Source organism: Wasmannia auropunctata, unplaced genomic scaffold, assembly GCF_000956235.1.
Source record: "Wasmannia auropunctata unplaced genomic scaffold, wasmannia.A_1.0 LD336050.1, whole genome shotgun sequence".
Lineage (NCBI taxonomy): Eukaryota > Metazoa > Arthropoda > Insecta > Hymenoptera > Formicidae > Wasmannia > Wasmannia auropunctata.
In genome coordinates this window covers 1,194,748-1,206,630 of record NW_012026840.1, presented here as the reverse complement: position 1 = coordinate 1,206,630, position 11,883 = coordinate 1,194,748, and the positions used below count along the sequence as shown (strand labels likewise).

Sequence of the window (11,883 nt, the reverse complement as noted above, 5' to 3'; positions counted from 1 at the left end):
GTGTGCTCTTCCGATCTGAATCACCAAAATAATTTGTTGGAAACTGATTTGTTAAAACTGATAAGTATTGCTATAACGTTTTGATATTCTAGCAATCATTTTGACTTTCGCCCAAAATTATTTTGATTATTGAACAAAAATTCTTTTCGGATCTGGATTCAGAAAAATTGTTCTTTCCGTGTAGAATTTTAAAAAATACGAATATTAAAAGTAAAATATAATTGCATTTTTCTATTCTGTAATATCGAATTTTTACGATTTCTCGTGAAATTCCGCGATCATGCGAGAAAAATGGCAATGAAAAGGCGCAAAAAAAAAATAAAGTGCAGCTAATAATGACTTTTTCTTACTCGCAGTTTCATTGGCGCGCATTCTCTGTGCAGCCGTGCTCTGTTCGGGCGACGACGAGTCGCGACAGCTTGGCGCAATATTATGAGGCAATCTGCCATAGTGTGTAATTTGATTCTTAATTGCTTCCCGTAGGATGTTGTGCAGGAGGTTCCGTGATTGTAATGCGAATACCTTCTTGTAAAGCGTGGCATATTTCTTGGAAATTATTTCTTCTCGACGTGAGATTATCAGTATTATTGTTTTACGATTCTCTTGTATATATTCAAGCGATAGAGAGTCTAAAATTTACGTCAAAGACAACACAAATCTTGATGAAAATTTGAGACTTATTAAATGTTCCTTGATCTGCGTAATCTCAGTTCTTCGTAATTGAGAAATCCAGCATTTGTTATACAAAATTATTTGTCCACGTTAAAACATCAAAAGCAATCAATTTTTATATTTGCTATAAAAAATTCTTATTTTATATTGCAAATAATTCCATCAGCTCGCGCAAAAAGAAACAATTTGTAAACCCTTCCAATTCCGAAATACACCTATACGCGCTCATATACGAGTCATGTATATCCTGCGATGCTAAAAGAAATCCGAGGAGAGAAGAATTTGATGGATGGAACACGAAGGCAATATCGCCCCAAGTAATTAGCGCGAAGAAAGGTTAGATGGATGGAGGCATAAGAACTTCGTCAAGAGTGATTAGTTATAAGAAAGAAAGAGGTCTCGAACGGGCGGGTGTAGATCGCGCAGGAGTAATTTCTTCGATACCGATTTATTCTGTTGTGCAAAACGAACCGCAAACGCACGGTACCGGACCGGAACCACGCCTTCTTCACTTCAGATATCTGCGGCGTCTTTTGAGCGCATTGCCGAGCGCGCTCATCCTCTTACAAACGTCCCCCCGGTTCCCCTTTGCCTTCCGCCCCTCCCCCCCCGCGTTTGTTCTTTGAATCACGCCACCTCCGCGTTCCCCCCGCGCCGTCAAGCGGGCCACTTCCAAAGAGACTCGCCCGCCGCGGCGCTTTAATTTCCACTTGTTCGCGCGACACGGGCGAGGCTGCAAACGAGAAGCAGCGCGAGAGGCAAGTGGCTTAATGGCGCGGACCTTGTTTCTAGCCTCGACACAGCCTCAAAGAGGTCGTCCATGTCTTTTTGACGCGACGTAATTATATTTCCTCATAGGACCAAGAGAGAGAGAGAGCAAATACGTCGGTTAGTTGATCGTCGGCAGGCAGAAAAAAAGAAAAAAAGCGGCGAAAGCGACAGTGAGAAAGAATTTCCGCGCTTACCGCTCACGAGATTAATAAGTTTTTACGTTTATACCATGCCACGCTTTACATGCGTATGCGGATTAAAGCGCTCGCGGGAGAGAAACGCGTCTCTTCTCTTAAAATGTACAATATGCGCCCATTCGGTTTTAATTAATGTCCGGCCGTCAAAAATGTGGTTGCACGACGAAATCTTGATTTGTAGTAAAAACGTTAACGGCATAAGAGAGCGTTATAATTTCAAGAAACTCAATCTTGCTGCATAAGTCAGGATTAATCTAATGACACTTACTATTCGCGCAATGCTGCTCCAGGCCGCACTGAGCGCATCTATCGGGCGAAGCCATGCCGCAGCTGCAGCCGCCCGACGGCACGCAACAAGCGCAATCCTTGCTGGATGAGTTAAAGCTGCAGGCGCAGCCGGTGGTGCTCTGTGTCCAGAGATCAACTTGACCTGAAAGAAGATATATGCCTTTATGAAGCAGACTGTTCATGAGAACATTTCGACCTGTGCTCATATCGCGCATGTTATGTATAAATATATACACGGAAAGAACGATTTTGTTGAAAGATCTAAAAATTTTGCTAAAAACAGACCTGTAAATAATTTTTTGTTGAATTATCAAATAATTTGTTGGAATGTTAAAACTGATAAGTATTGCTATAAAACGTTTTGATATTCTAACAATCATTTTGAATTTCGCACAAAATTATTTTGATTACTGAACAAAAGTTATTTTCAGATCTGGATTCAGCAAAATTATTCTTTCCGTGTACAAGCACAGAATGCTGATTAATAAATTCGTCTTAAAACATATGAAAGAGAGATATGGATCAGTTTGCGCAACAAAGAAGATAAAAATATAAACGCACGCAAATGAGAAATACATATTTATAGAAATTATATGTACACTTTCTATATAAATCTCCGTAAAAATATCTTGATAAGTATATAGAAGCTCGAATTTTTTTATGTGTGACGCAAATTTAAAGTGAACGTGTGTTTTAATTTTTCCGACATAACTTTCGCAGCTCGAGATTTTTATATATGCCATCAAAATTTTATGAATTATTGATCCCAACATTTTAATCGGTGCGCAGGAATTTTAATTATCGACGATACGAATTTTTCGTTAATATTATTTCGCATAAAAATCTTTTATTATATTTTTAGATTAGCAGAGCGAAATTATATTCGGTGCCCCGAATATCGAATTTATATCTTGTAATCGACATTGCGCATATCGTATGAGAATAACGGCAATGCACCATCAATAATGTCTCCGATACTCCTGTTGCGTCGGGATTAACCTGCATCCCGGGCTCTTTATTGATCCGAGAAACGTGTATACGGCGGGATTACATGCTCGATAACGTAAATAGCAGAATATGAGAACGTATACGGCGTATGGCGTATCAAATGCGCCGCTCGTCAACGAGTCGTTTAATTGCCATAACTGCATATATTCATCGATGTCAAATAAAGTTGACCTATAATCGGCAACGCTTATATAGCTGCAGCGCAATCCTCCGGATCGTAACCGAATGCGCGTCCCGTAACGAGGCGCAGTCGTGTGCTTTTCAGTACATCGGAGCTACATATACTGGAAGACTCTCAACCCTGGGTAAACGGTCCGCGAGCTTTGTCGGACGATTTTAAAACGTCCACTCGATCTGCTTTCATTCTGCTTGACATTCCCGGCACGATATTGCGTTTTTCGCCGCCGCGTTCGCGGCTCTCTTTCGCGCTCCTCCTACCCTTCCCCCATCCCCCCCCCCTCGCATTCCTCTCGTAGCGCGCTATCGTGTCCTCCTTTTTTTTCATTTTTTTTGCAACGCACCTTTACGCAGCCATACGTCCCGTGGCACCAATAAATAGGAATGCAACGGAAAAATGAGAGAGCGACAGGGGAAGGAGAGAGGAGGGGCAGAGGGCAGGGAGGCAAGGATACAACCCCCTTGACGAACGGGGTTGTTGCTCATTGTTTTTCCGCGTCCGCCGACCGGATTGCGTCCGCGGCGGATTTCGCGTTTTTATCATCGTCACCTTTCTCTTTCCGGAGAACGTTCCGAACGTGCTCGATGAACCGACAAAAACACGGTTATTAATATAGTACAAAGGTCCCCTCCGTCCACCGAACTGCATGCGGTATTTCTGCCGTCCAAGGGGGGGGGGGAGTGCGAAGAAAACTTCTCGCCTGATTGCGCAAAAAGTTAGTGAACGTCACGTCGTGTTAGCTGACTCTGCGGAATTCGACCTTGGTAAAAGTCTTTATAACACCTCGCGTCGGGATTGAATAGGTGTCATTGCATGTTCCGCCTGATCGATCTTGCGCCGTGACAGTAAGAAATATTTTTTGCTTGTAAGTTTAACAACGATTTCGATAATCGTGAAATCGAAAGAATGCTTTAAAGATAACATTTTTTTTTGCAAAATATGAAATTAGTAAGGGCAATAATTATAGATTTTTAGTTTTTACACAGACAAATGGGTGCACTGTTAAATCTATAGTGTCAAATTTAATTTTACTTAAGTCGCCACTACTTCTATTCTTAATAAATGGTTATTTTTAACTAAAACAATGCACGGAAAGAACGATTTTGTTGAAAGACCTAAAAATTTTGCTAAAAACAGATCTGAAAATAATTTTTTCTTGAATCATCAAAATAATTTGTTAGAATGTTAAAACTGATAAGTATTGCTGTAAAACGTTTTGATATTCTAGCAATCATTTTGACTTTTGCACAAAATAATTTTGACTATTGAACAAAAATTATTTTCAGATTTGAATTCAGCAAAATTGTTCTTTCCGTGTGGAGTTAAATAATTTAAAGCAGTTCGATTCTAATTCAAATTTGGTTCTAAGTCAAACTCCATTGTCTTTTATTTAAAAATAACTATTACTGTTTTAGTTAAAAACTTTATATCAAGTAGGAGCGGTGGCGACTTAAGTAAGGTTAAATTTGACACTATAGATTTAACGGTGTTATACGTCACGGGCTTCTTATCACGCTCAGGATTACATATCTCCACTCCCCACCAAAGTTGACTGCCGCTCCGAGAATTCGGCACCGTCCGTTTCTCGAGATTCCTAATCTGTGATTTTACATCCAAATGGCGTTCCCGTTCGTCGAGGAAGTACTCGACGAATGTGGATCGTTGCCAGTAACGATTGCGTCCACGTCATTCCACGGCCGAACGATCGACAGAATCGATCGAGGGACACCGAGTAAAAGAGGCCGCGCCGATTTGGCATCTAATAGAGATTTCTGGTTGATTCTGCGGAAACGTGGAGATACGCGTGCGTGATTGATTGTCCGAGAAAGGACGGGAATTGGGGGATGCGTACAAGAGGAGGAACCCCGTCGTCACCGCGTCGACGAGGAGCAAGACGAGGAAGACAGGAGGGGAGCACGCGGGGTCGGGGGAAGAGACGAGATGGAGAGGCGGAGAAGACGAGGGTGCCGGGCGAAGAGAGAGTGCAGGAGGGCGGAACGAGAAGAGGAGGAAGAAGACATAAATTCCGAGCCAGTGTAAAAAGGGCGTTAAGAGGAGAAGCCCCGGCACCCCCGATATGTCAATATCCCGAGGAAATACGGGGCGGTACTTGGCCGGAGGGATAGTAAAAATAAAGCAAGCTTTATTGCCGCCGCCGCCGCCGCCGCTGCTGCTGCTGCTGCTGCTGAAGCTGCTGCTGCTGATGCCATTGCTGCTGTGTTGCTGCTTTTACTTCTACCACTACTATAGAGATCCCGTCGCGAGCACGCTGCAATGGTGAAAACGTATTTCGGGAAAACGCCCGTCCTACATGATTCTTTCCGGTCGCGGATACCAGCTAGTATAGTGGTGCGCGTCTTATTGCTGCAAGGGTTACGTTTGAAGGGATTTTACGGTGCGCGGAAAGTGAGACATAAGGCAGACGTTAGATGACGGCGGAAGGAAAGAGGGGAAGATTCGCAATTGGATTCTTAATCCATCGATTCAGTCTCGATTACAGAGAAGTTTGTTTAAACGATGGAGTGAGGGGGACGAGCGCGATATCGTCGAGATAAAAGGAGTCTTGTCAGAGCTGCAAGGCGATTCGAGGGGATAAGAACTGGCGATACTCGGAGAGCGACGGAACAGAGAGAGAGAGAGAGAGAGAGAGAGAGAGGCGCCGAAAGGAGGAACCGAAAGTGAACGAGGGGAATCGGAGAAAAGACGAAAACGCGAACGGAGATAGCCTGGAGTAAACAAAGACGTACTCGGACGGCTTTTGTGGCGCGCTCTCTCAGTTTTCCTCTCTTCAGATCCTCTGGGATCCTACTGTTGCCATAGCGTTCACTCACGGATGCTGCGCTTTCCGTTCGATTATTCAGAGGCTGACGGCTATTAAATGGCTATTATTACAGATAGCCGTTGGGTAGCCACTCTCATCTCAATATTATTTTATGAGCTTTTTCGTGAGCTATCCGTGGCAAAAAGCAATTATTTTTCCAACGTTATAATCAGTGTATTTTTTTTACACGTGGCTTTATATGTGGGTTTTCTTTTGTTGCATCATTTTTTATTAATTTATTAATAAATGTAATAAATTTAATTGTAATAAGAAATTAATATTTTTACCAAGGCGAAAATTATATTTTCCGCTCTTAACATCCATTCGTAAAACGAGAATATTTTCTTTGTACCAATAAATGGATTTCAATGAGACGGAAAAAAAAAACCTGAACGAATAAAGTGATACATACCATCCCCATGTTAAACTTGCATACGTATATATTCGCTTCGGGCATAGACGATACCGCGTACACGTAAATCACGTTATGCACGTGATAAAGTTATCTTGTAACCGATGTGGTTCCGATTAGCAGGCTATGCAACCAATAATAAGCGATTATATGATACCGCCCACCCACGGTACGTTTATTAGATTGGCGTTTCTCATAAACTTGGAATATTACGGAATGATTAACAAACTAGATCAATAGATCGCCGGGCAACGCTAATCACCTATAATTCAGGTAATTCAATGTAATATAATTACACGGATGTCACGTCAGTATATATGTTAATTATATTAGCTACGTTGATTCAATGACGCCATAGATGACTGCTCATCTGTATGTATATGCAGGGCTATATGGCTCAAAAGTTTTCCAAACGAGATCAATTTGTGGGAAAAAAGATTATGAATTCGCAGACAAGGCAAAAATAAGACAGGTTTGCGCAAGAAATCCGAGAGACACTTGTAACATGCGCTGTCCACAAATTTTAGCTTTCAACTGATTAGATCTTCCAGTTAAAAAAAAAGAATCAAAATTTTGTAAGCGGATTTTGGTCACGTAAAAAACGCGTGACACGCCTTGCGGAGATCGAGATCACGCCAAAAATGTGCGAGGTGTCGCGAGCAGCTGCAGTTGGGGCAATCCACGGAAAATCGTGGCTGCAGGTGCAGCGGGCGACAGCCGAACGAAGAGATCCACTTAGCGCTCACTTTACACGGCGTTAAATTCTAATGAAGTCGACGCTGCTCGATTTCACCGATCCGATCAGCCCGCCGCCACGGGGTAGATCGGGGGATGGCATCCCTGCGCCCGACGCGCGGACCGACCTACCGCCGCCGTCGCCGCCGCCGCCGCCGCCACCGCCGTAATGGTCGTCTCCGCAGTCTACCGTATGCGGTCGGCCGTAGCAGGTATCTAATAATTTTCGTTTAAACGCGCGCGTCCGCCGTGTCCGAAGAGCCCCTTTCGCACAGCTGCTATGCACGGCAGGACGAGAGCCGACGGTATTACTATGGTAATAGACGGAACAGCGGATGCCGGTCGCCTCAAAGGTCGTTCATTATCTTTGTCACTTGACAGAAACTACCGTGCCGAAACTCGGCGATAACTGTATATAATTCGCGAGCTGGGCGGAAACTCGAAGTATAAATTCAACTTCATAACGTTTACGAAGTCACCACTTCGTGTTTAATCGCGGACAAATTTACTCGAACAGAGTGCGATTCGAATTATAGAATGTTCTAGGAGGAGAACTGTTCTCACTGAATTTATTACCATGAATCCTGTTGACAATCTCTTGAAGACCATATGTTGCATGCGCAACTTTATACGCGTGTATCGTTTTTATCTAGCAACATCAATTTCTATCGCAGTTCACCACAATAACGCATTAGATTCCAAACGATTGTGAATTATGTGACCCCGATAACACTTATATGACGGCCGTGCGCGCTCGTTATTCCGCGATATCGAACAGATTTCCGCGAGAGCACACTATAACCGTAATCCCGTACTAGAGTTTCGAGCTTTAGAGAAATGGGCATACCGTTCTTTCTTCCTTTGGTCACGTTCAGCGCGGTGCGATTCTACTTCGCTCGACTTATAAGGCGGACGAACGAGATTTAGCATTTCATTCAGATTTATTGCGTACGCCGATTTACGAGAGCTGGATGTTTACCGTGTCTTTTTCACACTTTTCGACTTTCGAAACAACCGAAACGAAATATTGTGCATCGATCATCGAACTGGGTAGCTGATCAGAAAAAATTGTGAATTAATCAAGAAATTTTGTGCTGGAATTTTCCTATATTGATTCTACACGGAATTTTTATTAAAGAGAATTTACGACAATTTTTGAAATATCATAAAGGGATATAAAAAGGGATATAAAAAGGGATTATTTTAAAACGCATTAAAATATTTACAGTTAAAGTCATTAAACTGCAGACCTGATTTCTGAAATTTCATGTAAACCTTCACGAATCGACTGTTTTTATTCAAAGATATATTGGGTTAAATGGAAAATTCGTTTTGTTTTTTCTTTTTGCTAATAGGTGGTATTAGTATAAATATAAAATAAAATGGAACAAACTTTTCGTTCAACTCAATATTTTACAAGTTTATTCGGTGTTTACGCTATTTATCTTTTCATATGGAAATCGCAAGTACTGCCAAATAATTTTAATTACAGCGCAGAGTATTATGGAAAAGCAATGCTGAACATTAAAAAATATATATATTTGCATATTAGAAGTATTAAGAGAAATGTTCGTTCGGAATATTGGGTATAAAAGGATTATTAATGGCGTGGCTAAATAGCATTTGTAAATTACAAGCTCCGAGCGTCGATCCGATCGAATTTATCGCCGATGCCGACGAGGATGTGTCTTCGAATGTTTCGCAGTTTAACCGATCGGATTCCACTCGCTAGGTATTGAATCGACAATGGCGAGTGTCATGTACAATAATTTGTTACTTTGCAGCCGGGTGCCGCGTAGTAAGCTGATTTCCAATAATGCGGGCTCCTAGCAGTTTCATACGAAACGACTTTGTGCGCTGATCGATTCCCAACTAACAGAGAGCGCTTGAAGCTCCCTGTAAAGCAAAAGCGTGCGCCGGCTATATACGCTGCAACTTCCGCCATGTGCAACTGGCGTGTGGAAATCCCGTTATGTTTCATTTATTAACCTTAATATCTGGCTGAAACAGGCCGTACCAGCCGGTACGGCCCCCGGTCGTTGCTGCATAATTTCGAACGCTGCCATGTTCTTTTCACATCCGTGCGCGCCGATTGACTTTTTAATAAACGCTATATTTCCCATCGTCGGAAATCAAGTGCGTGTTAATTTGTATTCTCTATATAGAATATACGTGATTTTCGCGGTACATTTTCACCGTCGGGTATAGTACGCCAAATTAAGAGCTTAAAATATTTTATATCAACAGCTTTTTGAGAGCAGCACCCCGAAAATATCGTGAAAATATCGTAATATAAATAATCCAACGTGTACAATCGTCATAGGCTTCGTTTACAGGCTCACGTTTTGATTATTGTATCTCGATTTTTGCGATAATTCGCAATTTTAGTTGCATTTCACCGCTTCCGGTTCCATTCATCGAAACGCGGATGCGCGTACAACGTTTGAACTGCCTATATTGATATAAAATTTTTTTATATCAATTTTACTCACATTCCCTGCTATTTGTTTTAGCATATTTATTGTTTGCTCTTCTGCCAAATTCTCCTTCCTTCTCTCATTTTTCTCCCTCTTGACTCTCATTTGACAAATTCAACGCGTTGATATGGCATGATGGATGTTGATTAGCCAGGGTTGAATTTTGGTTTTACAGTTTCCCGGTCAGTGTGCTGCTGCTTGGCATTCCGCCCGCATCTCCATGCATTTGCACTTTAATTGGCTTCGCACTTGCCACCCTTCCCCCCTCCCCTCCGCCCCGCCGCCCGCCCCGCGTTTATATCGCTTTGTCCCCTATAAATATGTATAATGCGTATACAAACAGAGGGGCATGCATATGCGTCGACGTGCACGCGTATACGTACGCGCAGTGTATTGAATTCCGCAAAAACCATTTCCCTAGTCCGACAATCGTAACATTTTTACGCTCGACTAATTTTGACAAAGCTAGCGAGTAAATTGAGTAAAAATTGAGTGTGCCCAGGCCCACGTCGCTTGTTTACATCCGCCGGCGCTAACCTGAAATAAACGCGAGAGATAGTTCGACGTTAAATTTCAACAATAATGAAACGTAATAAATTGCACGATCCGAGAGTGAGAGGTTGCCGCTTTTAAAATAATCCGCGAGCTATGGGAACTTCAACAAATAATATTCCATGTAGCGTATAGGATATCATTTGGTTTCAGAATTATACGTGCGGTTTCAGAACTATGCAATATATTACCTGGGAGGAGAGAAATTGTGTGCGAAGCTCGCTAGTGCCGCTATTAGCGTCAGCTGTCTATTTTCATAGTAGTAATGCCGGAGTTCTGCTATATGTATTACCTGACCCAGGCATCTAACGGACTAATCGAGTGATTAATGTTGTAATCGCTTAAGCGCATTATGAGATCGATAGAAGGCTATAATACACCTTTCGGAGAAAATCTTTTCTGGTTAATCGGAACACTGTGTGCATCTCTCAATCGCGTTTCAGAGACATTAATTCCCAGACCTTCGTTCTCCGCTATGTTACAATTTTCCACACGCTCGCTTTTTTTTTTACTTCATTTTAACACTTCGAACATAAAAAGATTACGATGTTATGAAAAAGCACGTTTCTTCAGGCAACACGTGATGTTATACAACTCGCGCTCATTCCACGTCCATATTATTCATTTATAGTACTTGCTGTATAGCGCTATAGATTACTATAGGCTTACTACAGATTATGCTGATTACGGTAATCCGTCGTATCAGCTCTTGGCGTTAACGATTCGCGACAGCTCGTTAATCGGCTGCGGTCAACAGGGGTTACCGAGCACGCGGACCAATTTGCATCACGAAGAGACGCGGGGATGCTTCCTTCAGGGCGAACAGTCAACCCCTTACAGCTATCACGGATGGGATAGGCGAGTTATCATAATCGGCTTTGGCTTAATGCCGAACATCCGTAGAAACGTAAAGCCGATTTCAATTCGAGCGTGCCGCTTACAATCCAAAGATCCGTGCGTATATATACTCGCGAACGTCTACAATTGTGTGTCGTCGCACGAATTTAGCGTGGCGCTATTGTTACACGGTCTACACGGTAGAGCTATCAAAGATCTTGTACTATAAGCTTGTAAGATATTATAATACGGTGTAAAGATAGATTGTCATACTGTGTTACGGTAATAAGCAATGATAAATTGCTCAAGTAAGACCCATTTAAATGAAAGAAACTTGCGGCTGCAGCGCACTCTGAGAAACGTACGTCTTGCGTTATCGATCGCGCGGATGTTTTCAGAGAGACATTTTCAGGATGCAAAAGATTTGGCGCGCGACGTATTTGCATGAATCCGATATGCAAAAAACGATAGAACTTTGATAGTCTGAGGCTTGGTTAAACCCGAGGCTTGTTGTTCGCCGCAAACGCGCGGTTCGTTTAATCCCGAAGTTGCGCCCCGCGAGAAGTTTTCATTCAACTTTACCATTCACTAGACGACGAGTTTTGTTGACAAATTCGTTTCTGCCTCGGGTTGTTTCAATTCATTTATGCTGCTCCCCAAGCAGCCCAATTCGCGTAATATAAATAAACGTGAAGCTCTTCATATTTTTGTAGTCTGGTTTCCCTTTTGAAGGGAAAAAAAGAACAGGTTAATAGACGTATCTCTCGAAATATCGCGTCTGTACACGGCGGTGGCCGAAAATAAAAGTATGAAACTACATTCCGGCGTGCTTACGCCGATTCACACAAAAAAAGGGCCGACCAAGCAGAAATTAAATCTGCGTCGGTGCAGACGCTGCATTGTCCTCGGCGCGGGGAACGATACTTCCCCCCCCC

The 11,883-nt window shown here is 42.5% G+C and overlaps 1 protein-coding gene across 1 annotated transcript in view; it reads right to left on the bottom strand.

Annotated features, from left to right (window-relative positions):
• LOC105451562 overlaps positions 1-11,883 on the bottom strand; it is a 246,107-nt gene that overhangs the window by 141,744 nt on the left and 92,480 nt on the right. The window contains exon 3 of the mRNA XM_011692085.1: positions 1,909-2,070. Coding sequence (XP_011690387.1) covers positions 1,909-2,070 — 162 coding nt within the window. The remainder of the gene's footprint in view (positions 1-1,908; positions 2,071-11,883) is intronic.